Source organism: Phalacrocorax carbo, chromosome 1, assembly GCF_963921805.1.
Source record: "Phalacrocorax carbo chromosome 1, bPhaCar2.1, whole genome shotgun sequence".
Taxonomy (NCBI): domain Eukaryota; kingdom Metazoa; phylum Chordata; class Aves; order Suliformes; family Phalacrocoracidae; genus Phalacrocorax; species Phalacrocorax carbo.
The window spans coordinates 189,910,659-189,933,782 of record NC_087513.1 but is presented as its reverse complement, the minus strand read 5'-3'; the positions used below and the strand labels follow the sequence as shown (position 1 = coordinate 189,933,782).

Genomic DNA, 23,124 nt, shown 5'->3' with positions numbered 1-23,124 from the left:
GTCTCAATTACCCAAGAAACAGGATAAATTATTTTCTGTCAAGATCTATATTGCTGCATAGATGCAGCAATATATGCAGTATGTAAACTAGCTCCACCATGGTACAATGCAGATTGCAATGGAGGAATACTCACAAGTATAAAGGAAACTCAAACTTCTAACAAGTGTCAGTATGCAATCTCAGAGCTGTTTCAGTCAGGCAGACAAAGATTAACTGGGGCCGTTGTACTTTCATGAATGTCAGTCCAGCCTTTTTATATGTATCGTGTTTAAACTAGATAGACAGACAGGCTTCAGCTCTGGCCTTGCGGTCATTATGATGTTTCTGTTTATCAAGTCCACTTTTTACAGTTTCTTAGATTTCATTTCAGTATGTTGTTGATTTAACAGAGATACTATTAATCCTGAGACACTTTCTGCTTCTTTCCTAACAGCTGAGCAGTTTTGTTAAACTGTGTAACGCCAGACACCGGGCAACACAATTAACCTGCCCCCCTTTCCTATAGCTTCTTTGTTTATTTGGGTAAGTTCTAATAAAATTGTATATGCATTTGTGTGTATGTATGTATATGTGTGTGTATATATATCAGAAAAGTATTTATGACAAGACAGGGTGGACTATCCCATTTCATATTAAACATAGTTTATCAGTGGTTGTGCTTTTGTGGTGTGTAATGGGCAAAATTTCAGACATGGTATCCTCTAATTATGAGTGCTGTAGAAAAAAAACAAATTAAGAACAATATGAAATGCACTGTGTTTCACTGTATTTCACCAGTTACCCTCCAAAACCATTTTTATTTCTCATAAGAAATATTTACTTTAACTACTATAATTTCAGGGCACTTCAGAATTTCTAACATATTATCCATCTTCAAATACTAAGTGCTATTGTCTCCACTTCATAGTGGATAATGGAAAATATTAATAACCATAGGCATGTAAACATTAGGCATCTGATATAAGTGATGTTTCAGGTTCCCCATTGTATATAGCTAAGCACCAATAAAAGGCAATTCAGTCCTCATGTCTTCAGTGATCCCAGGTTTAGGATGGAAAGGATGCTGTTTTAGAGTCGGCTGTCTATTTTTGTCCCTGTGCTGCATCTGACCTACTCACCCAGGCTCTTCCTGTAGTAAATGGCAATAAAGAGGCTTTCAGAACATTATTCGTCTTATTCTAAAGTAGATGTCTAAGGTAGGTCAGATAAATTTCATATTAAATCACCTTTCCTTTCCACTGACAACAAAAGGAGCCTGGAGTGATGAGCACAAAAGTACCTTCACTATAGGCACCTGAAGTTAGGTGTAATTAGATGCTTTCATTTACTTCAGATTCAGGGCTATCCTGTGGGAGTGCACTCACTTAAAAAGGATTAATTTTTTTTTTGTGAAGTGAACAGTAAGGAAAGTTCCCTAAATTACTTCTTTTTTCCTTCCTGTGACTTGTCTAATTTCCAGAGCTGCAGCCAAGGGAGCTGAGTCTTTAGTCATTAGATTAGACAGTAAGAGGTTCTGCCTTTCATCGGGCCCTTTGCTAGTATAGCTTTAGTGGGAAGGAGAGAAGGTGTCTCAAAAATTTTGTGTAGCCTGGCAGTTCAGGTAAGACAGAGAAATAAAATATTTCCTCTTTGACTGTCAAAAGCCTAAAATCCACCTCCAGGGCTTCCTGAGAAGGTGCTCTAACCACTAGTTTATTTGCACATATCAACTGGTTCACTTCTTAAAACAAACCCATGAAAAAGACTCACAATCTTTATGGCATAACACTCACTGTCTGTTCCTCACACCTTTATATAAAAACAGTAACAACAATGAAGTCATGGTGGATCATCTATGATCTGCAACATTTTATTTTGTAAAGATCTGTAGGGATTTAGTTATCTGTGTCTATGCTTTTGGAGTCTTTTCAATAGATATCATACATGTGCTTTTTGTTTATGGGCTTTTGGACAATTTATGTTATTGCTTCTCTTCTGTCGTTTTACAGTACCCTGGACTGGCTGGTTTCAGGTCTGAGAAAGAAACAGGTTTGCTTCTTTGCTGAAAACTTTGTAGCTGAGGCTGATAAGTCCTGGTGCATTCACAGAAAAACAGATATATAAGAAAATTCTCAGACAGTTACAGACTTACGAAATATGATAAAGTGATAGAAGAAATTTAACTTTCACAAATCCAAAATATTTCATTAGATGAAATAATGAAATAATGTAAACCTTCTGGGGCATTTAAATGGTTTCTGAACTAAGAGTGACCACTCAGGGCAACATTGTGCTGTGTTCATTACTGACCTCTTATCAGTCTACGGTGAGGAGCAGAAAAGCAAATCTAAACCTAGACATGTAATGGAGAGTAACACATTACAGAGATTAAGGCTGTTATATAAATGAATGGCCTGGAATATCACATGGAGAAATGGTGACTTGCTTTGTGAAGATTTTGCTTAATTCAAATGATTTCATAGATGAGAGACCCTAAGGAGGGAGCCTTCTCCTACAAATAGATATGATGTGCTTACTGTTTATTTGGACCTTCAGTGTGGGACTTAATCCATAATGGGACCTGAACAGACCATTTAAAAAAGAAAAAAGTTATGTAGTTTCTTAAGGCATAGGAGCGCGCACTAAAGACCAGGGTTTTAAGCAGTAACAGGGAAATCTGCCATGTCTGGAAACAGTGCAAAGATACAAAGGTGCTTGTTTGAGTACAGGGTAATCACAGGCTGTATTTCAAGCAGCCATCCCTATAAGGGACCCAGCATTGTTTATAGAAATTCAGTGAGCGTAGAAGGCCTGACGGTGACCCAGCTCAAAAATGGCTGTGCCCTGTGGATCAAGCATGTATACCAACCACGTATACCTCACCTTCCAGCTGAGAGGCTTTCAAATAAAGCTGTCAATTTTACTTCCCTGAATATACCGGTGGAAATGCCATAAATACTGCAAATACTAAGGTTATCTGACTGGAAATACTTATTTAGTTATCTAAGGCAGTTGGCAAGATCTCTGTAGGTGCTGTTGTGTAGCCCCTGCTGGAGATCTTGATTTACATGCTTAGCTGCAGATTTACATGCTGTAGCAAGAGTAATCTTTATGGCAGGTCAGATACTGGTGGCCTCTGACCCCATCCCTCATTATTTGGTGAGTGTATGTTTGCTAATTGAGCTGTTAATGGCAAATAGCTTTTTTTAAGGAAGAGAAGTCTTATAGCTAAGTTTCTAAGAGCAGGGAAGGTTGTTGCACATGTTGTGTGTTCTGTCATTAACTGACAGACACTCTTACTGCAAAATACTATTTGCTCTATCTATTTTGTGCCCATTTGGCCAAATATATTCCCACTGGAGCACCTTTCATTTCAGTGGACTTGTCAGGGATGAATTTGGTTTTCCAAGTCAGGTAATACAGGGATGTCACAGTGGTGGGCAATGTTTTGAAACTGATAGTTATCTATTTTTATTTTCTTGTATACAAGCCACTCAGAAATCCCAAAGATCGCAGCACCAGCCTTTGAACGTGCTGCAACACCTGTCCTTTGGATTCTGTTCTGTATCAAAGCACTAAAGGGAGCTGCATCATATGCAAGCCTGAGGATGCTTAAGAAAAGATTTGTCTCCTTTAGCAATATGAGTACGTATGAAGTGGCAGAACTTTGGAGTTGCAATTAAAAATATATTTTAAAAATATTAAAAATAGAAGCCCTGGAGCCAACAGGCTTAGAGCTTTTGAATCTCTGATAACCTGGAGTGGCATTTATCACACCTAATTTTGCAAATCTAGGAGTTAAGCACCTAGTCTAAGTGAGAAATTTAAGCTTCCCCATAGCAGGGATGGAAAGACATGAGCACTTCTCAAACATCTTTCACAGGATGAGATGCTTCTAACCCCCACCTCCCTTCACTGTTTACAGGAGGAGTCTCTCTCTGGCATCGTGTCTGACAGTTGTCAAAATGTCTTCATTTCTATCATCAAGACAGCAATAAGTGATTCAAATCTCTGCCTACTGGGGCTGATAGACCCTGGTTTAAGATACTGTCAATGGAGGAAGTAAAGTGCAAGGTCTAAGTCAGACACCTAAAATAAATGGCCTGGATACAGTCTTTTTATGTCCAAAGGGGTGATGAATGATACAGAACACTGGTTTCATATAAGGTTATTGAACGTATGTTTGAAAGACTCTCTCCTTACCAAAATGCCATAAACTCATTTTACTCAAAAATTTCAGTTAAAAAGAGGAATGGACGAAAGGATCTTTCAGCTTAGGCAGTCATATTCTGCTCCTCACACTCTACACACACATACTGAGAGTGGAAATATGAAACTGCCTTGCCCAAGTTTTGGGGTTCTGTTTAAGGGAAGCCAGTTGCCATGTCCCAACTCTGTCATGAGTACATGGTGCCCCCTTTCTCTGAGAGACTTGTAGCCTGGCAGTGCTGCAAATATCTTTCTCCAAACACAAATCCTTACAGGTAATGTCTATGTCGCTTGAAAGATGAAGTTAGGCACTGAGTACTTACCCCTGCCTTCAAAAATCTTCCCTCTAAAATGAGCTGTAACCTGAAATTGGGATTCTGGTTAACTGCTGGGTTTTGTCTGTGATGAACACCTTCTGCATTACTAGTATGGTAAAATCAGTTTGATCCAGAGTTTTTATAGTTGTTGCTCAAAAATAGCTCCTGTTTCATATACGTTGGCACTAATTGATGGTTCATTTGAATGTGAATAGAAGTCTGGAGAACTGGTTTGAAATTAATTTACAGAAGTGCCTGGAGTTCAACTTGTGAATGCCTGATTTTAATAGGTATGTGGGTGAAACAGACACCTCCCTCCATATGACCTGCACATTAACAAAATCCTCATCTGTCATATTTTAAGCTACGTGTGACTCTGATCTTGGCAAAACTCACTGAAGACAATATGAGGTTTGTTTGAGTGGAAGTCACAGTATCAGACCCCAAAAGTTAAGATGTCTGTGTATTCACTCCAGTGCTGTGCAAAATGGGAGTAGAGTTAACATTGGCTAATTTAGGGAAATCTCTATGGAGAAAGGAAACATACATGGTTGCCATCACTACATGGATATGAGAAGGGAGGGGGGGATGTTGGTTCTTGCCCTCTTCACAATCTTAGGCTTAGTTCCCATTTACTTGTCAGCCTGTGGCTCTCTAACATAAAGGCCAGTAGTTCATAGTTACAGGAAAATGCGTATTTGGCAGTGACACTGTTTGAATCACAACACAATGAAACTGCCTGTGTGGGTGGTTTTGTTATGAAAACTGAAGCTACAAAGTTTAGGTAAAATTTCTCTTATAAAGTGAGAGAGAGAAAATTACAGTGAAGGGCATCTTAAGTGCTTAAACAACAGTTTATTCAGCCTTTGATATGCACTTTTAATAGTTATCCAAGGTCAACACAGAGATGGCAGGATCATCCTTCAAAAGAATTTGTTTCATTTTATGACACATACCATAGTGTCCTGAATCGTTAAAAGCATTCAATTTGGGGATACCTGACAGCTTGTTTGACTGAAGATCTGGGCCTAGTTTAACAATCTTTGCAGCGGAACATGACCCTATACTGTATAAAATGTACAGTATGCCATGTTTATAGTATAGGTGTGCATAAAAAATATTTAGTTGATAGAAAAGAGTTCTGTTAATAGGCAAAAATCAACATCTTGGCTCAGACAAATTAAAATAATTCTAAATATTATTACTAAATATAATTCTCTGTCAGCTGCAGAGTTACTGCAGTTATCAACAATTCAACTTACCCACAAACATACCTCCTTCCATAAGACCAGCAGCCATCCAAAACACATAAAAAAGGTAGTAACATACATCTAGACATTGCTGCAATTGTTTTGAGAAGACCAATATCATGCTCATGCCATAAAAGCCTCTCAAGCACTGAGATCCCTCCTCCAGAGAAAAATGGATTGGCTCTTAGAACTACCTTAATATGATGCAAATACTTGGTGCGATACAGTCTCTCCCCGCTGCTGATCATTCCGCTGAACACAAAACATACGCAGAAAATGACTAACCACTGTAACACATGATGGAGGAAGATCACCCTTTGAATGACATTTCAGCATTGCACAGCTTCATTCTAAAGGAACTGCCCAACTTCTCTCTCAAGTTACTCCCTAAGCTTGTCATAAGAAAGTTAATTTTGGGCAAATATTCTTAATTCTCTCTTTCTATGGCAGACCTGGAGATAAGCTTATGTGGTCAAAAGGCATTTCTATTTTGCCCAGTAATTTGTATTTAATCTATTAAGAGATACTACCTTTATGTACAAGTCTTCCTTTGCTTGTTTAAGGGGGTAACATTTAAATTATAATAGCCAGAACACCACGCCTACCAGTCAAAGATATTAAACTGTAGTCAACAGAGAGGAATGGACTCCAAAAAGTTTTACCTCAGCCACCTTTAATGAATTCAAATGAAAACTAAATTGAACTCCTACTTTTTAAACTCAGAGTTCTTAATATAAAAATCAAATGTGGACTCATAAACAACTTGGTCATGAAAACTAGAATTTTATTCTCTCTCACTTTCTATCCAGTTGAGAACATTGCACCATCAGCTGAATAACCTTAACTCTAGCACCAGCCAAGTGATTCCTGCTCTTTCAGCCGTTCATGTTTTCCACAGGCTACACTAATAAAATGCCTGTGTTGCAAATGTCAAAATGCACGCAAGCCACAGCACAAAACAGTTATCTGAGAAGCCATTATTCATCCTTTCTGAAGTATAAGAACAGGGAGAGAGAGGGAGATAAATCTCTGTTGCAATTTTTTATAACAAGAGGCATGTGTTACCAGAAAAAAAAAAACAACCCAAACATCAAAGTTGCATGTGTCTTAACAAGAAAACATGTATTTGTAGGGCATTTTGGGGACAAAAAAACCCATTCTGTTTTCTTTTTCAAATAAAGTGGTGTCAGGAATGTTTCCCTACTTATTTCACTAATAAAATATAGAAGCACTCTACGGTACTGGCAGTTCAGTGATCTGTAAAACATGGCAACATAAATTAGAGTAGATAACCAGTATAGACACCGTTTAAAGTTTTAAAAAAAAACCAAACAAATTGGCATTTCAGATAAATGTATAAACATGGAAGATTTCACTGTGCTGACCTCCACCAGCTCTTAAGTGTTTACCCGTAAGTAATAAATGTCTTACCAATAATTCCTTGTTGATACACAACTTCAGTTATCACAGAATCCCAGGTTGGAAGGGACCTCAGGGATCATCTAGTCCAACCTTTCTAGGAAGAGCTCAGTCTAGACAAGATGGCCCAGCACCCTGTCCAGCCGAATCTTAAAGGTGTCCAACGTGGCCGAGTCAACCGCTTCCCTGGGGAGATTATTCCAATGGTGACTGTCCTCACTGTGAAAACTTTCCATCTGGTGTCCAATCGGAATCTCCCCAAGAGCAATTTATGTCCATTCCCCCTTGTCCTCTCCATGTGACTCCGTGTAAAAAGGGAGTCTCCATCTTCTTTGTAACTACCCCTTAAGTACTGGTACATGGTGATGAGAGCCCCTCTGAGCCTCCTTTTCTCAAGGCTGAAATATAGCCTAACACAATACATACCTATACCAACATGTACCTATTCTGTATTGCATGCTGAGATAAACTTGCCATTGCCATCGGTGACAGCATTTGGCCAGTTTCTGTCAAGAACACCACTCACAAATTTCATCCAGGGGAAATCTGAGAGAGGACTCAAAAAGTCTAGGTCTTTAAATATTTTTTGAAAACAGCCATTGCTTATCGTGTCTTTATTGTCGCCCTCATTACACATCAAAGAACACGTGTGTGTGTGTCAGTGTATGTATGTTTAAAAGTAACATTAGAAATTCCATAATCACAGTAAAAAACCTTCAAAACAAGACATAAACCATAGGTAAGGAAGCTCGATGGAACTACTTATTTACTCTAGTGTATTACCAAGCCTTTTCTCATTGTTAATAGGAGATCAAGAAGTTGTGTTTTGGCTTTGACACAAAAACAGTAAGAGTGATCAAAGGGCAGAGGAGAAAAAATGTAAAGGAAAACACATTGCTTCTGATGAGATCTAAAGCGGGAAGGAGCTTGAAGAAGGCTGATTTGAAAAGTAGGTTTTCAAGGAGCCAAGGTTGAAGTGAAAATAGTGCTAGAGACATGGAGTGTGGGTATGGCGCCAGTGCTAGGCAGGTGAAAACAATCACCGGGGCAGCAGCAGAAGAAACATCATAAGGTACTAAGCCAAAAGTCTAACAAGAGCTTTAGAAACACAAAGGGTGATTTTGGATTGAGTTTTGGAGTGGATGTTGGCTGGGTCATGTGGTCGCATTTACTGCAGGTACATGAAATGCAGAAACAAGCACAATACTCATCCCAGCATCAACAGAAAACAGTTTTGAGAACAGACTGTAGAAGAGTGCCACTAGTCAAGGAACAAAACCTTATCCTGACAGAAGCCAGTGAAGTTTTTCACACAAGTGAAAGATATATTTGAGGCAAAGGAAAATAAAACTATGGACACAAGATTTAGTGGCTTTGGACTTTTCAGGAACATCTCTGCCTGCAGGGTAACAGACATGGACTGAAACAGAAGTCATGAAAGAAATGGAGCACAGGCTCAAGACCATGCCACATGTACTGGGTGTGATGGTGAAGAAGACACGTCAGGAAGAAGAGAGATGATTCTCGCATCAGCTCTTTGCCTCCTGAGATACTTGGCAGAAAAAGGCTGACTGAAAGTCACAGGTTAGCATATACCCAGGTAAAAAACTACAGTCAATAATTTATAAATAGCCATTTGTATAATAATTCATTAACAAAATAAGAGAAGAAAAAGTGAGTATGGAAGCAACAGAAAGGTTGTTGGTTAAGTGCAGCTACACACAGAGAACTGAGACGCTCTCATCTGGCTGATCTAACATTTTAAAATTCTTACTCTGTTTGAGCAGACTGTTTACACAGGATTGTTCTTTGGTTTGTACACCAGATCACCTGTCATATTGTCAATGATGAAATTTTTCTCTATGCTACAGTAGGTACTGTACGCCTTGCTTTTGCATGGCCTTCAGAGTTGAACTGTAGTAGCAAAATTACTTATACGACCGATAAGTGTCCAAACGCTCCTGTGACTCTCATTTGCCATTTCCACCCTCTCCCCCTGCTCTCCTCATTTCCTTGGCAAGGTAATTAGCGTACATTGGCAAGAGATGGCACATCCTTTTGCACTTTTAAGTTAGGAAATACTCATGCTATTTGGAAAATGTTAAAAAGCTCTGTCATTTTTATGTATTTAGACTCCTTTCCCAGTATTTCATCATCACAATAATTTCATTTTTACTAATTTTTTTAAGAGTATCGCTGGAATTAATTCCATCATTAAATACAAAACTCCTACAAAAAGTAATGTTATAACAAAAATCGGGCCTCGCTACCATTAATATGTTAACATTTCACCGTATCAGCAGAGGGCAGTCTTTGATAACTGTAAATGTGTATGTAGACTTGGTGAACAGTAAACTCCTCTTTGTCTTACACAGGAACTGTGAGCGTGTAGGTTTCAATAAGGAATATAAATCTGTGATCTGCCATCAAAAGCAGAAGCCAGATGCCCTCAGAAGAGGTATCATGTAAAATAAGAATAGATTTGCATTCATTTTTAAACCAACAGATGTCTTAAAATATAGATTTATCCTGCTTAACCTCACAGGTAATTCATTTCAGAAGAAACATGCACCACTAGATTTCCATGAGCACACTTTTTAATTAATACTCCGTTAAATGAGCTGGTCTTCTTTGTCTTAAATCTGTTTCTGTTTAGACTCAGAAATATAGTGTAGCAGCGTAGCAGAGCTGCAAGCTTTCATGAAAGGATGTGCAGACTCCTTTTTTCCCCTGGTCAAACACCAGTCACTTTGTCCACCAAAATTTATTTTAAAAGATCAATGGACTTGTTAATGGGCCCGATTCTGATTTGGTACACCTTGGATTTACAGCTATGTCATTAGATCAGGATTTAGCCAAGACGAATTTTCCTTCAATAGAATTTGAACACAAGTGTTGGCACAAGCCAACCAGTCAGCAAGCCAAGGAAAATCCTTTCAAAGTTTTTATCAACTCTATAACTTGGAGCACTTTTTATTTTATGTTGTGCTGTGAGAAGAAAAAAAAAACAGGTCTTGCACTTTGCACTTGGACTGTGGCACATGAGCTCATTGACTTGTTTGACAAGACAGCAACTGCTGAAAATAAAGAGGACTTCTGCTGTTTGTACACAGAGGTTTACTACTTGATGATGGAGGTAACAGAGATCAAAGAACATGACCCTGTATCCACTGAAAACAAGGAATTTCTGTACCAGAGCTGGATCCCTTCACTACTTTTCTCTTGATTTATTTTTTCTCCAGTTAGGAAGATAAATCTCTCAAAAGTGTATTTGTTGGAATGCCCCACTCCATTCACTCTCAACATGGGTATTTCAAAAGCTATTCCTTCATCTACCAGATTTCTCTAACTCTCTTTACCAATTGAAAAGAGATGTCCCAGATAGATTTCTTGATAAAAATCACAACAGATATTGGACTGACTTTAACAGAGAAAAGATTGCTGTTACAGACACGGTTCTAAACACATAATCATTAAAGAGCAAATATTTTAAAGGTACATGTTTACCTGCTGTCCCTAACAGTCTAAGAATATTAAAAACTGTATCTTTTTTTTTTTTCTTCTGCTAGGACAACAAATAAAAAAGCTAGATGCTATTTGTACATGATTTATTACCCTTTTTCACTAAGTTTCTCTCCACACACATGCATATATGCACACACACATGTGGTTTGAGTGGCAAACTCTGCAAAAGGGAGTCTATTTTGAAAAAAGGAAAATCTTTCTCTCTTGAATAAATGTGAAGATGTCTGCTGAACATCGGTTCTGTAAAACTTCATTTTTCTACTGCCTAAATTTGGAAGCAAACTTAGATGGTACACATTTCTTTAATAAGATATTCATGCCCACAAAGGCAAACATGCCTTCAGATCACCCTGATGCTACCTAAGATCTCTGTGCTGGGTCATTTGGTTTTGGTTGTGGGTTTATTTGTTTATTTGTTTTAAAATAAAACCCATGACTTGACACTAGAACACTATATCTGGGCAATTCCAATCACTCCATCCCAAATATTGTCATCTCTGAGAAGAAGAGCTGCTAACACTGTGTTTGTGAAGCTACGGGAGATCCTTGGTCCTGGAACTCAACTTTTTCTACTGAATTATCTTTCTTTGAGGCTTAGAAAGAAGACACTACCTTGCTGAAATCCAGAGTGAATGCCTCATAAAGGTAGAGAAATGGTATTAGTGTTGATAACTTAGTAGATAACTAACTACCAGAATTACTACCTCCTGCAGCAGGAGCCAAGTCCATAATTCAGTAGAGACTTGTTTAACAAAATAGCTTTCTGCAGTTTTCCACAGGTATGTCAATAATAGAATATAAAAGTATCTCACAAATTACAGTAATCCAGTGTAGTAAAAGATGTCCACTGATGTCCCACTACCCTAAACCAAGGTAAATTATTTGTTGGGATGAAAACTTATATGTAAATGTGGCTGAAATGCCCCCACCTGAAATTCCAAAGTCAAGTTTTCCATACAGAAAACAAGACCGCATGTCATAATGTTGCTCCACCACTGAAGGATAATGTCAAAGATTATTTTAAAAGAATGCATCACAAATTTAGACAAAGTAATTGCCAAACAGCCTTGGGTCATCTTTGAATCTGCCGCTCCTTAGTATTTTTCTCTGTTCTGTTAGATACGTTTTTAAAAGCAGATTGTGGATCACATTTCATTAACCAGAAAGAGTTTTAACAGCTGCAAGAGAAGATGAATAAAAAGTCAGAGCCTGCCATGAGGAATTTTAGAAGGCAAATAACTCCTTCAAGCTCTGGCTCTTATTAATATGCTTTTAACTGCAGACGCCAGACGGCAGAAATATTGTGAAGCTTTTATTCACCCACTGCTGTGACTATTCACCTCCGAGGAACGAAACTGGGTATTAACTAATGTGTTTTGCCCCGGAGATATTTATCCGTTGTTTCTTTTCTGTCGCGAAGAAAGGCGGTGCCGGCAGGCAGGTCCCCACACCCCCGCCCCGCAGCCGCTCTGGCGGCAGCCCCGGGGCGCTTCTCCTCGCCTGACCCGCCCCGCTTTCCCTCAGGAAAAGGGACCTTTCTCCCTTTCTCTCCCCGCCGCCGTCCCCCGTTAACCGGGGGCGGCTCTCGGCCAACCCCTCCCGCCGGGAAGCGGGCGGACGTTACCCGCCGCCGCTGCCGCCCCGCGCTCACCTGTCGCCCCGTACCCTGAGGGAAAGGGAAACCCCGAGCCCGCCCCGACGACGACCCGCGGGCAGCCCCGCTCTAACTGTGCCCCGGGGAGCCAGGATTTAAGATGAGAGCGGGGAGGCTCACTACGGAGGAGGCGGGGAGCCGTCGGTGCGCTCCCGCGACCGGCGGAGGTGCGCTCCTCCGCTGTGGGAAAGCAGCACCGCCCTCCCCCCGGTATGGGGCCTCCGACACGGCGCCTTTCCAGCGGCGGCTGCCGGCAGGGCGACCCGCGCCTCCCCCTTTCTCGCCGCTCCCGCACGGCCGCGGCTCAGCGCGCCGCTGCCTCAGCGCCTTCTCCTCAGCAACCTGTTGAGGGGCCGGAGGAGGGAGGGGGAGGTTGTCCCTCCCCGTGGCTTGCAAGATTGGCAAACCGCTCTGTCCAATCGTGCCAGACGGCCTCGCCCCTCCGCGGGTGCCTATTGGCTGCTGGGAGGCGCAGGGCGGGGATTCGCAGCTGGCGGGGCTCCCCTCCGGAGAGGGGCGCGCTCCCGTCAGAGCACAGCGTGTCCGTGGGACGTGCGGGTCACGCCGCGCCGGCGGCGGGAGGGGGGCCGCCACTGCTGCTGCCGCCGGGGGCTCTCGGCCCTTCGCTCCTCCGGCAAGGATGATGCAGGCTTTCCCCGCCGCGCCGCCGCCGCGGCGGCGGCTGCTGCTGGCCGGCTTGCTGCTGTTGGCCGGCTGCGCCTGGGAGGGGGCGCCGGAGCCGCCGCCAGGCAGAGCCGCGGTCACCTCGCCGTGGGCGCCGGAGGCGGTCCCCGTCGTGGTGGCCAACCGTGGGCTCCGTGTGCCCCTGGGCCGCTCCGCCTGGCTGGACCCCACGCGGGACCTGGTGCTGCAGGTGCAGCCGGGGGACCGGTGCCACCTCACCGTGCTGGACGAGGACCCGCTGTGGCAGCGTCCGGGCCGCCTCAGCCCCAGGCGCTTCCCCTGCGAGTTCGGGGCCCGCGAGGTGCAGTACACCCACCTGGGCGGCCGCAGCCCCGCGCGGGACCGCGTCCGCCTGCAGCTCCGCTACGACTCGCCCAGCCGCGCCCTGGTGCTGCCCCTGGTGCTGGAGGTGGAGGTGCTCTTCACCCAGCTGGAGATCGTCACCCGCAACCTGCCCCTCACCGTCGAGCGCCTGCGGGGCAGCAGCAACCCCCTGGACTCCCGCAGCCTGGAGTTCGCCTTCGAGCCGGGCCGGCAGCGCTGCCGTGTGGGCCTGCTGTCACCGCTGGCCGGGCTGCCCCGGTACGGAGAGATCCTCAACTACCCCCCGGCAGCGGTGGCCGCCGGTGGGGAGGCGGCAGGGGGCGGCCCGGTGCCCACCTCGATGTGGGACTGCGAGGAGTTCCTGCGCTTGGGGCTGCGCTACCGGCACACGGCAGCTGGTGGTTCCCCCAACCGTGACCTGGTGCCGCTGGTGGCAGAGCTGCGGGAGGCAGCGGGAAGTGGAGCACTCCTGAAGCGCGAGTACTTCCAGGTGCTGGTGCGGATCCGGGCCGGGACTGAAAACGTGGCCCCCAAACCCAGCTTCCTGGCCATGCTCATGATGGAGGTGGACCAGTTTGTCCTCACCGCCCTCACGCCTGACATGCTTGCGGCCGAGGATGCCGAGTCACCACCAGACCTGCTGCTCTTCAACATCACCTCGCCCTTTGGCCCTGGCCAGGGGCACATGGTCAGCACAGATGACCGGAGCTTGCCTGTCTCCTCCTTCAGCCAGCAGGACGTGAGGGAGCTGCGCATCGCCTACCAGCCACCCATGGAGGACTCGGATCGGGAGCGGCTCTTTGAGCTCGAGCTGGAGGTGTTGGACCCAGAGGGTGCTGCCTCAGAGCCCTTTGCCTTTGTCATTGTGGTAAAGCCCATGAACACCCTGGCACCTGTGGTGACCCGCAACACTGGCCTTGTGCTCTATGAGGGACAGTCGCGGCCTCTCTCAGGCCCCGGTCCCAGCCCCAGCCTGGTGATAAGTGATGAGGATGACCTTGAGCAGGTGCGGGTGAGTGTGGTGGCAGGGCTGAGGCATGGCCACCTTACTCTATTGGAGGACAGCCCAGCTCCTGCTGCCCCTCGTAAACACTTCACGGTGGCTGAGCTCGCAGCAGGTCGGGTCATATACCAACATGATGGCAGCGAGTCTCCACTCAGTGACAACCTGGTGCTGCGGCTGGAAGATGGTGGCTCTCGCCACCGTGTTGAGTTCCTTTTCCCCATTACCGTGGTGCCCACTGATGACCAGCCACCCCTACTCAATGCTAACACGGGGCTGGCCATGGCTGAGGGTGAAACAGTGCTCATCACCACCCGTGCTCTTAGCGCCACTGACATTGACTCGCAGGATGCCATCCTGCTCTTCACAGTGGAGTCTGGACCCACTGCTGGGCAACTGCTCCTCCGTCAAGCACAGCCACCTCCTGGCTGGGAAGAGGAGGAAGAAGACGAGGGGTTTTCTTGGAGGAGGGTACCGGGTTTAGCGGGAAGCTCCCTAATCTATGAAAAGCCAGTGAGAGAGTGGCTGCAGCAGGACATTGTGGAGGGGCGTCTCTATTACCACCACTTTGGGCCTCACAGCCCTGGCCCTGGGGTTGTGTTGGACCAGTTTGTCTTTAGAGTCCAGGATGACAATGACCCGCCCAACCGCTCTGGACCACAGACTTTTGTGATCCGGGTACATCCTGTAGACAGATTGCCCCCAGAGCTGCATAGTAGCAGCAGCCTGCACTTAATAGTTGCAGAACAGCAGGTGACCCCACTGCGGAGGAAGCACTTGTGTTACACAGACCAGGATTCAGGGGACCGCGAACTCCGCTACACGATAACCCAGCCCCCCACTGACACTGACACTAACCACCCTCCAGATGTATATGGAGCCCGCCTCGGATCCCTTGTGCTGACTGAGGATCACTCTGTGGAAGTTACTCACTTCACCCAAGCCCAGATCAATCATCACAAGATATCGTACCGTCCCCCACAGGAAGAACTGGGGGTGGCTCCTCATTTGATTCAGTTTCAGTATCAAGTGCAAGATGCAGCTGGCAATGCAGCTGAAGGGACTTTCACCATCTACCTGCAGCCTGTGGATAACCAGCCTCCTGAAATCACCAATACTGGCTTCGCTTTGCCTGAGGGAGGCAGCCATGTCCTTAGTCCAACTGAGCTGGATGCCAGTGACACCGACACTGAACTTACCCGTCTCAGGTTTATCCTGACCCAGGCTCCTCGGTATGGCCAGTTGCAGCTTTCTGGGTACAGTTTGATTCCGGGAGGCATCTTTGGCCTGGAGGATATCAGACAAGGGAGGGTGGTGTATGTGCACAGTGGAGCTGAGACCAACAGCGATACCTGCAGGCTTGACGTGAGTGATGGGATTCATTTTGTGCCCATCACACTGAAAATGAACGTGCACCCAGTTGATGATGAGGTTCCTATGCTACGGTTGCCCCCAGGCACTCTTGGTTCCTACCTGGATGTGCTGGAGAATGGTGCTGCTGAAATCACTGCTAATGTTATTCAGGGCACGGATGAGGATACAGATGACTTGATGTTGACCTTCATTGTAGAGGATCCTCCTCAGCATGGGAGCATCCTGGTCCAAGGGGTTCCTGCAGAGAGATTTTCCCAGAGAGATCTGCTGGATGGTGCTGTGGTATATGCTCACAGTGGTGGTGAAATAGGCCTTCTGCCTAAAGAAGATACCTTCAACCTTACCTTGTCTGACCTCTCTGAGAAGTGGAGCATCAGGGGCAATGTTGTTCAAGGAGTTTCAGTCTTGGTGACCATTCTTCCTGTTGACAGTCAAGCCCCAGAGATTTTTGTGGGGGACCAGTTCATGGTAACAGAAGGTGACAAACAGGTCATTACTCCTGCTCACCTCAGGGCTGAAGATGTGGACACTCCTAAAGATGATATACTCTGCACCATTGTTGCTCAGCCGACATCTGGGTATGTAGAGAATATCTCTCCAGCCCCAGGATCTGAAAAATCCAGAGCAGGTATAGCTATAAGTGCTTTTACCTTCAAAGACCTCCGTCAAGGGCATATTTTTTATGTCCAAAGTATACATAAGGGTGTAGAGCCTGTTGAAGACAGATTTGCTTTCCGCTGTTCCGATGGCATTAACTTTTCCCCAAGGCACTTTTTCCCCATTGTCATTATGCCGATCAACGATGAAGAGCCTGAAATCTTTATGCGAGAGTTTGTTGTGATGGAAGGCATGAGCCTTGTTATTGATACCCCTATCCTCAATGCAGTGGATGCAGACATCCCTGCTGATGCATTAATGTTCACAATCACCAGGCTTCCCAGGCACGGCCACATTGTGAACCAGCTGGTCAATGGAACTGTGCTAGTGGAGAGCTTCACCTTGGATCAGATAACAGAGAGCTCCAACATACTCTATGAACATGACGACTCGGAGACAAAGGAGGATAGTTTTGAGGTGAAACTCACAGATGGTAAACATACTGTTAGGAAAACAGTACTCATCCTGGTTATTCCTGTAGATGATGAGACACCAAGAATGGCCATCAATGATGGTTTGGAGATTGAAATAGGGGAAACTAGAACTATTCATAACAGAATATTGAAGGCTACTGACCTGGATTCTGAAGACAAAACCTTGACGTACATTATAAGATATGGGCCAGGACAAGGCCTCTTGCAGAGAATAAAGCCTTCAGGTGGGGTTGAGAATATTACCCTAGGGATGAACTTCACCCAGGATGAAGTGGATAGAAACTTAATTCGATACATGCATTTTGGTAAAGAAGGTGTTCGTGATCTTATCAAGTTTGATGTGACAGATGGGATAAATCCTCTCATTGACCGCTACTTTTATGTGACAATAGGTAGCATTGATATTGTCTTCCCAGATGTAATCAGCAAAGGAGTTTCTTTGAAGGAAGGAGGGAAGGTCACCCTTACTACTGATTTGCTTAGCACCAGTGACCTGAATAGTCCAGATGAGAACTTAGTTTTCACTATTACCAGAGCACCTGTTCGTGGTCATCTTGAATGCACAGATCAGCCTGGGGTACCCATCTCCACTTTTACTCAACTCCTATTAGCAGGCAATAAAGTCTATTACATTCACACTTCAGAAGATGAGGTGAAAATGGACAGCTTTGAGTTTGAGGTGACTGACGGCTATAACCCTGTATTTCGTACTTTCAGAATTTCTATCAGTGATGTGGACAATAAGAAACCTGTCGTCACGATCCATAACCTGGTGGTGAGTGAGAATGAATACAAACTGATAACCCCATTTGAATTGACTGCAGAAGACAGAGATACACCCGATGCATTGCTAAAATTTATCATCACTCAAATACCAGTTCATGGTCAGATCATGTTCAATAACTCCAAACCAGTCACCACCTTCACTAAACAAGATCTAAATGAAAACTTAATCAGCTACAAGCATGATGGCACAGAATCAGTTGAGGATAGCTTCTCTTTCACTGTTACGGATGGCACTCATACTGATTTCTATGTCTTCCCCAACACTGTGTTTGAAACGAGGAAACCTCAGACTATGAAGATTCGAATAATGGCTGTGGACAACAGTGTACCTCAAATTGTAATAAACAAGGGTGCTCAGACTCTCCGTATTCTGGCCACAGGTCACATTGGGTTTCTGATTACCAACAAGGTGCTCAAAGTGGAAGACAGGGACAGTTTGCATGTTACTCTCAAGATCAGAATCACAGAGGGTCCACGCCATGGCTTCCTGATCCACCTGGGGAGAGGCAACCATAGCATCAGCCAGTTCACCCAAGGTATTGTAATATATTGTAATACTCCATACTTTCTTTAGATCACTGGAAACATTATTTTTCATGCTAAACTCTATAACAGTTGACGGGAGAAACTTTCCAACAGTGATCTTAATTATAACAGCTTTATTATTTTTTAGTTCTGTTTATTATTTATTGCATCTGTGACAGCTTTAAACAGGAAAGGGGGTCTACTGGATAAACACTGAATAAAGGAGCATCTTTGCCTTGGACAGCTTACAGTCCAAATAACTGTGATTTGGAGTTTCTATCAATGATAGAAATTTGGATAACAGAATTGGGCTGCACGTGGTTCTGGATCTTTGGAGGCTGAGCTCCTTCTTTAAACAGTTTTAATTAGAAAATGCTATGGGAGTGGCCAAGCTATTATTAACTAATGGTCATACCATGGCTAGGGCATCAGTTGCTATACAGTCTGGGTGCACTTAACTGTAAAAGCAAAATCATTTCCCAAACATGGGGAAATAATGTAATATGAATGCATTTGTTGCCTTAATTACACAAATCTTAACCACAAAGTGTTTGTGGTAAATTAAAAGGTAATGTAAATGTTTTTAAATTATGTCAGTGGTACTTACTTTTTACATGGAACTGAAATACTGGGTGGTATAAATAGGACAAAAACCACATGTGCCGTATGTTCTGAAATAAAGCCTCAACACAAGGTTATGAAGTAACTTTAATTGAAAGGGGAGCATTAGCTATTCTCCAGAGAATTTTCCATGTTATTCTGCAGTGAGTTAATAGCTGGTTAATTAAAAATGAAATGAGGTTTTGTTGGAGCCTCCTGCAGCTGTGGAGTGAGCAGACAGCACAACTGCACAGAGACTCAAAATTAAAGGGGCCCAGACAGGCTAGGCTTTGTAGGTGGTAAGGCTAGAGGTGAACGCTTGTAGTAGGCTGTATTTCATTTCACAGAGCCCATGTTGGTATGTATCCCATGTTACAGTCTTGGCTGTAGTGATGTTCTCACCAGGCATACCAAATCTTGGTAGCAGGCCTGATGGACTTTTGAATGGTTGGGATGCTCTAAGTTTTGCCGTGTTAGTGCAAAAAAAGAGGATGAGGAGGGACCAAACCATATCTAAGCTTTGGGAACCACCACAGCTCTTTAAATGTAAGGTTTTGGTCGTGAGCTGTGAGTAGTATTAAGAGTATGTTGTCAGAATAAGTGAGAAACAGAAGAGAATGGAAGTGAGCAAATAAACAGATAGTGACTTTTTTACTGGGTTTTCTCTTACATTGGAGAATTTAGAATTATTGAGTGGGTGTTTCTTGAAAGCAGACCACTGCATAGCACAGTGATATTCCATTTTTTTAAGGAGCGCGGCGGGCACTCAGGATAGGTATATTCCATTCTCTTTTGTGCTTTGTGGCCAGGCGTTCATTCATCAGATGACCAAAATGCAGTTGTTACTTGTCTTTCAAGTGGCAGTCCGACCACATGGCATGCTCACTGGTCTTCATGCAGGCTTTCTTAATATCCTGGGGCTGCCTCAGCTGGGTGAGAAGCATGCAACCCATAGGAAAATTTAGTTTTAAAGCTAGTGAGGATGCCCAGAAAGTGATATAACTTCACAGGTTCCCTGATGGTACTGACATAAGCACTCAAATTTGTGTTGAGTTGAAGAGTGCTTTTAAGAAATACACATTCCTTCAGTAATTTTGTCTGTTGCCCTCTATGAGCAAATACCTCCTGAGCATCTGTGTTATTTCTGTGGTATCCCTCTTCTCAACTTCTTAAATGCTTTTTATAATGGTTTGTATTTTATGAAGCCAACACATAAAAATACCTTATGAATGCAGGGTCAAGCACTTGAGGGAGAAGAGGTGTCTGGAAAGGGTGCATGAAAGGCAGAAGGCGTCAAGCTCACACATGGATACTACATCTGCTGAGGACAGGGAAAGAGAACTTGCTGGAAGTCATAGAATAACCTGCAAGTTAAAGTCATGGATTAAATGGCACTCTCTTTTCCTTTCCTTTTTCTTCAGATGCCTTTTGTCTATAGATGCTTTGGGTATGGGAGAGGCTGTGAGGGGCAGGGAGGCAAAAATTCTTGGCAGAACCTAGAAGGCTGCAGTTTTGAGAAGTAATGTGAGACACAGAGGTCTTATGTAGACCAAGCTGCATACTCAAAACTCTGTGTGTAGTTCACTATAGTCCCTCACCTTGTGGCCCACTACCATTAATGTGCAAAGCACTGTCACATCCAGAGTAGTGAATTTAGGCATATTTCATGCTTATGCTATACTGAGACAGACAGTTATCTAATGTTCAGGGCAGGAGTAAACAAGATCCTCTTTTGTCATATTCTTAATGATCCTAATGTAATTGCAGATTTTGCAACCAGCCATGAGTAATAGTTTTGACTTTGCAGTTCTGCTGTATTGACTGTTGGCCCTGCTGTTATATGCTTTCTTTTAATGTTTTCATCTCTCCCTTTCTTAAGGGTCCTACCCTGCCATGTGGGGCAACCTCTTACAAAATGCTAGTTTCATTAACTTGTGTGGGTCCTGGTGGAGCTTGTAAAACATCATTACAGACTTCCAATTCATGTTGGAAGGGACCTTTGGATGTCATGTGGTCCAGCCTCTACTCAAAACTGGGCCAACTTTGCAGTCAGATGAGGCAGTTCAGGGTTACATGCAGATGAGTTTTGAAGCTGCTCAATAGTTTGTGAACTCTACCCTAACAGTCTATGACCTGTCACTCCCATTCCTTGGATGTGGGTCTGAGGTTGTATGAACAGGCAGCCTGACTGCTTTGAATGAGGTAACATCAATGAAACAAGATTCATTGTGTGCAAGCAGCTTGAGCAGTCTGTTTTTTCAGGTTGCCTATAACTGAAAAAGAGGGCAGAGCAACTGTTTAGCAAACAGCTTTCTGCCTTATGCTTGAGATTGCTTTTCAATATCTGCCCACAAAACTTTATCAAGAGCTAGAAAGGCAGTTAGCCTAGCTTGCCAGATGAGCTAAAAGCCTCCAGTCTAAATGCAGTTGTGCAGAATATAGACTGTCCAGGAGATTTGTTGTGTATTTCGTTCAGGAACAGTGAGGGACTTTCTAATTAGTATACATCAAATATTTCTGCCACAAGTGTGGTAGGTAATCTTTTGCTCGTGAGGCTCATAGAGTTAATTAGGATTGCTCAAAGAGGGTATTAGACTGTGGAAGAATTAACAACTTGATAAAAGGTCCCCAAATTCTGCAAATGCTTGGTGCTTTTTATTCTTTTCTATTTAATTGTTGAAATGATCTGAATGAGAGAGACAGGCAAGTGACAGTAACAAAATGAAATATTCTTAAACTACATTAAGCAGTTACACCTGATAGCAGCACTTTTGACTCATTATTTCTTTCTGCTTTATATTTACAATTTGGTGATAGTAAATGCAGAGAAATCTTAAAGGGAAACACTTGCCACATGGTAATTTCTAGTCTAGTGCTGTCTTAGGACAAAGATACATACAAAGAGTATTGTGTATGCATAATCATACTGCACTCATCTCTGCAAGTCAGGGCTGGAATTTGTTCACAGCAGATATTAATTCAGATTAGATAATGTGTTTAAAGTGGGGAAAGTCTATTCAGGAACTGCCAAGTCTTTCACATTTAGAGAAGCTTAGTGGTACATAACAAGTAGGTGGCTGATGTTGGGATAATGTTTTGAATGTACAAAGTGTGATGGACTGCTGATGCTCACCTTGGGAGTCCCCGGACCCAGGTGGGTAAATCTGAGTAAGGGCCTGGTTGCATCCCACAGCTCTGCAGGTGTGCCGAGGAGCCAGGAAGAATGGGTAGGAATAGTGGAGAGTAAGGATCTGCCTTGGCAATAGTATGGCTACATGGCTACTCCAGCCAAATATGCAGCTCTTTGCAAGCAATGATTGTATTCAACATTTAGCCCCGATAATGCTTTTTACCATCTTATTCAGGCAAGTGTTTTCATATTGATGAATGAATTATATTTTGAAGTGCATTTGTTTCGTAAAGAGCATATATTAGTATATGTAACCTTTAATAACAACATAATTTTTTCGGAATTTTAAATGGGAAATCAGTGCCCTGGTTGGAGGAGATAATTATATTTTTTCATAGAAAATTATTTTGGATGGATTTCAAAATTATGTTAGAGGATTCCAATATCACATTAGTATGTAGCAGGCACTGTAGTTATACAGTAATGAATTGTGCTTACAGCTAGTCAAGTTTTAATATAACTAGCATAACCTAATCAACTGTGGAAGGAAAGTATAGAATTGCTTAAGTGACTCTGAACATGTTCTTAATGAACAGAAAATAAATCATTCCTTTGCAATTGTTTTGGCAAAATTAAGATGTTTGGATGACAAGTGGCTTTTTTTGATGAGGTGGTCTTGGTCCTGCAAACACTGGCTCAAGTGCTTATCTTTATGTATGTTGGAACCATGGATTTTGATAAAGCTACCCACATGGGCAGAGCTGAGTACTTGTGTGTTTGCAGGATGAAAGATTTATTTGCTTCATGGGCATGAAGAGGTATTTGCGTCCTCTTTACAGCCGCATGAATTTTTGATCTTTAACTTTGAAACATTTATGGAAGAGATTCTTCAGTGACATATATTTGCTGATAATCTTAAGTTGTTTGCCCTAGAAGACGTCTGGCTACTTTTAGAACTGAGGATTTTGAGGAGCTCTGACAAAAGTGCTTTTGGCTTCATTTTGCTAATGCATATGCCCTAACATGGGAGGAGAACTTTGGTGGTACTTGAGCTCCACTTTAATGTTATTAATTTCCAACACTACTTCTAAAAAAAAAAGTATCAGACATGGATTTTTACTAACAGCAGTCTTTCCAAGGAAGTGACAAACCCCAGTTTTTTATGTACTATATGCTTCTCATCACTGCTCAAGGAAACCAGAAAACACAATATTTTTTTTAACATTTACATATTTTCTTTATTGCAACTGATG

The 23,124-nt window shown here is 43.3% G+C and overlaps 1 protein-coding gene across 1 annotated transcript in view; it reads left to right on the top strand.

Moving 5' to 3' along the window:
* The first annotated feature begins 12,876 nt into the window (after nucleotides 1-12,876).
* The window catches only part of FREM2 (FRAS1 related extracellular matrix 2), a 141,835-nt gene continuing 131,587 nt past the window's right edge, over nucleotides 12,877-23,124 (top strand). The window contains exon 1 of the mRNA XM_064440962.1: nucleotides 12,877-18,152. Coding sequence (XP_064297032.1) covers nucleotides 12,995-18,152 — 5,158 coding nt within the window. The 5' untranslated portion in view covers nucleotides 12,877-12,994. The remainder of the gene's footprint in view (nucleotides 18,153-23,124) is intronic.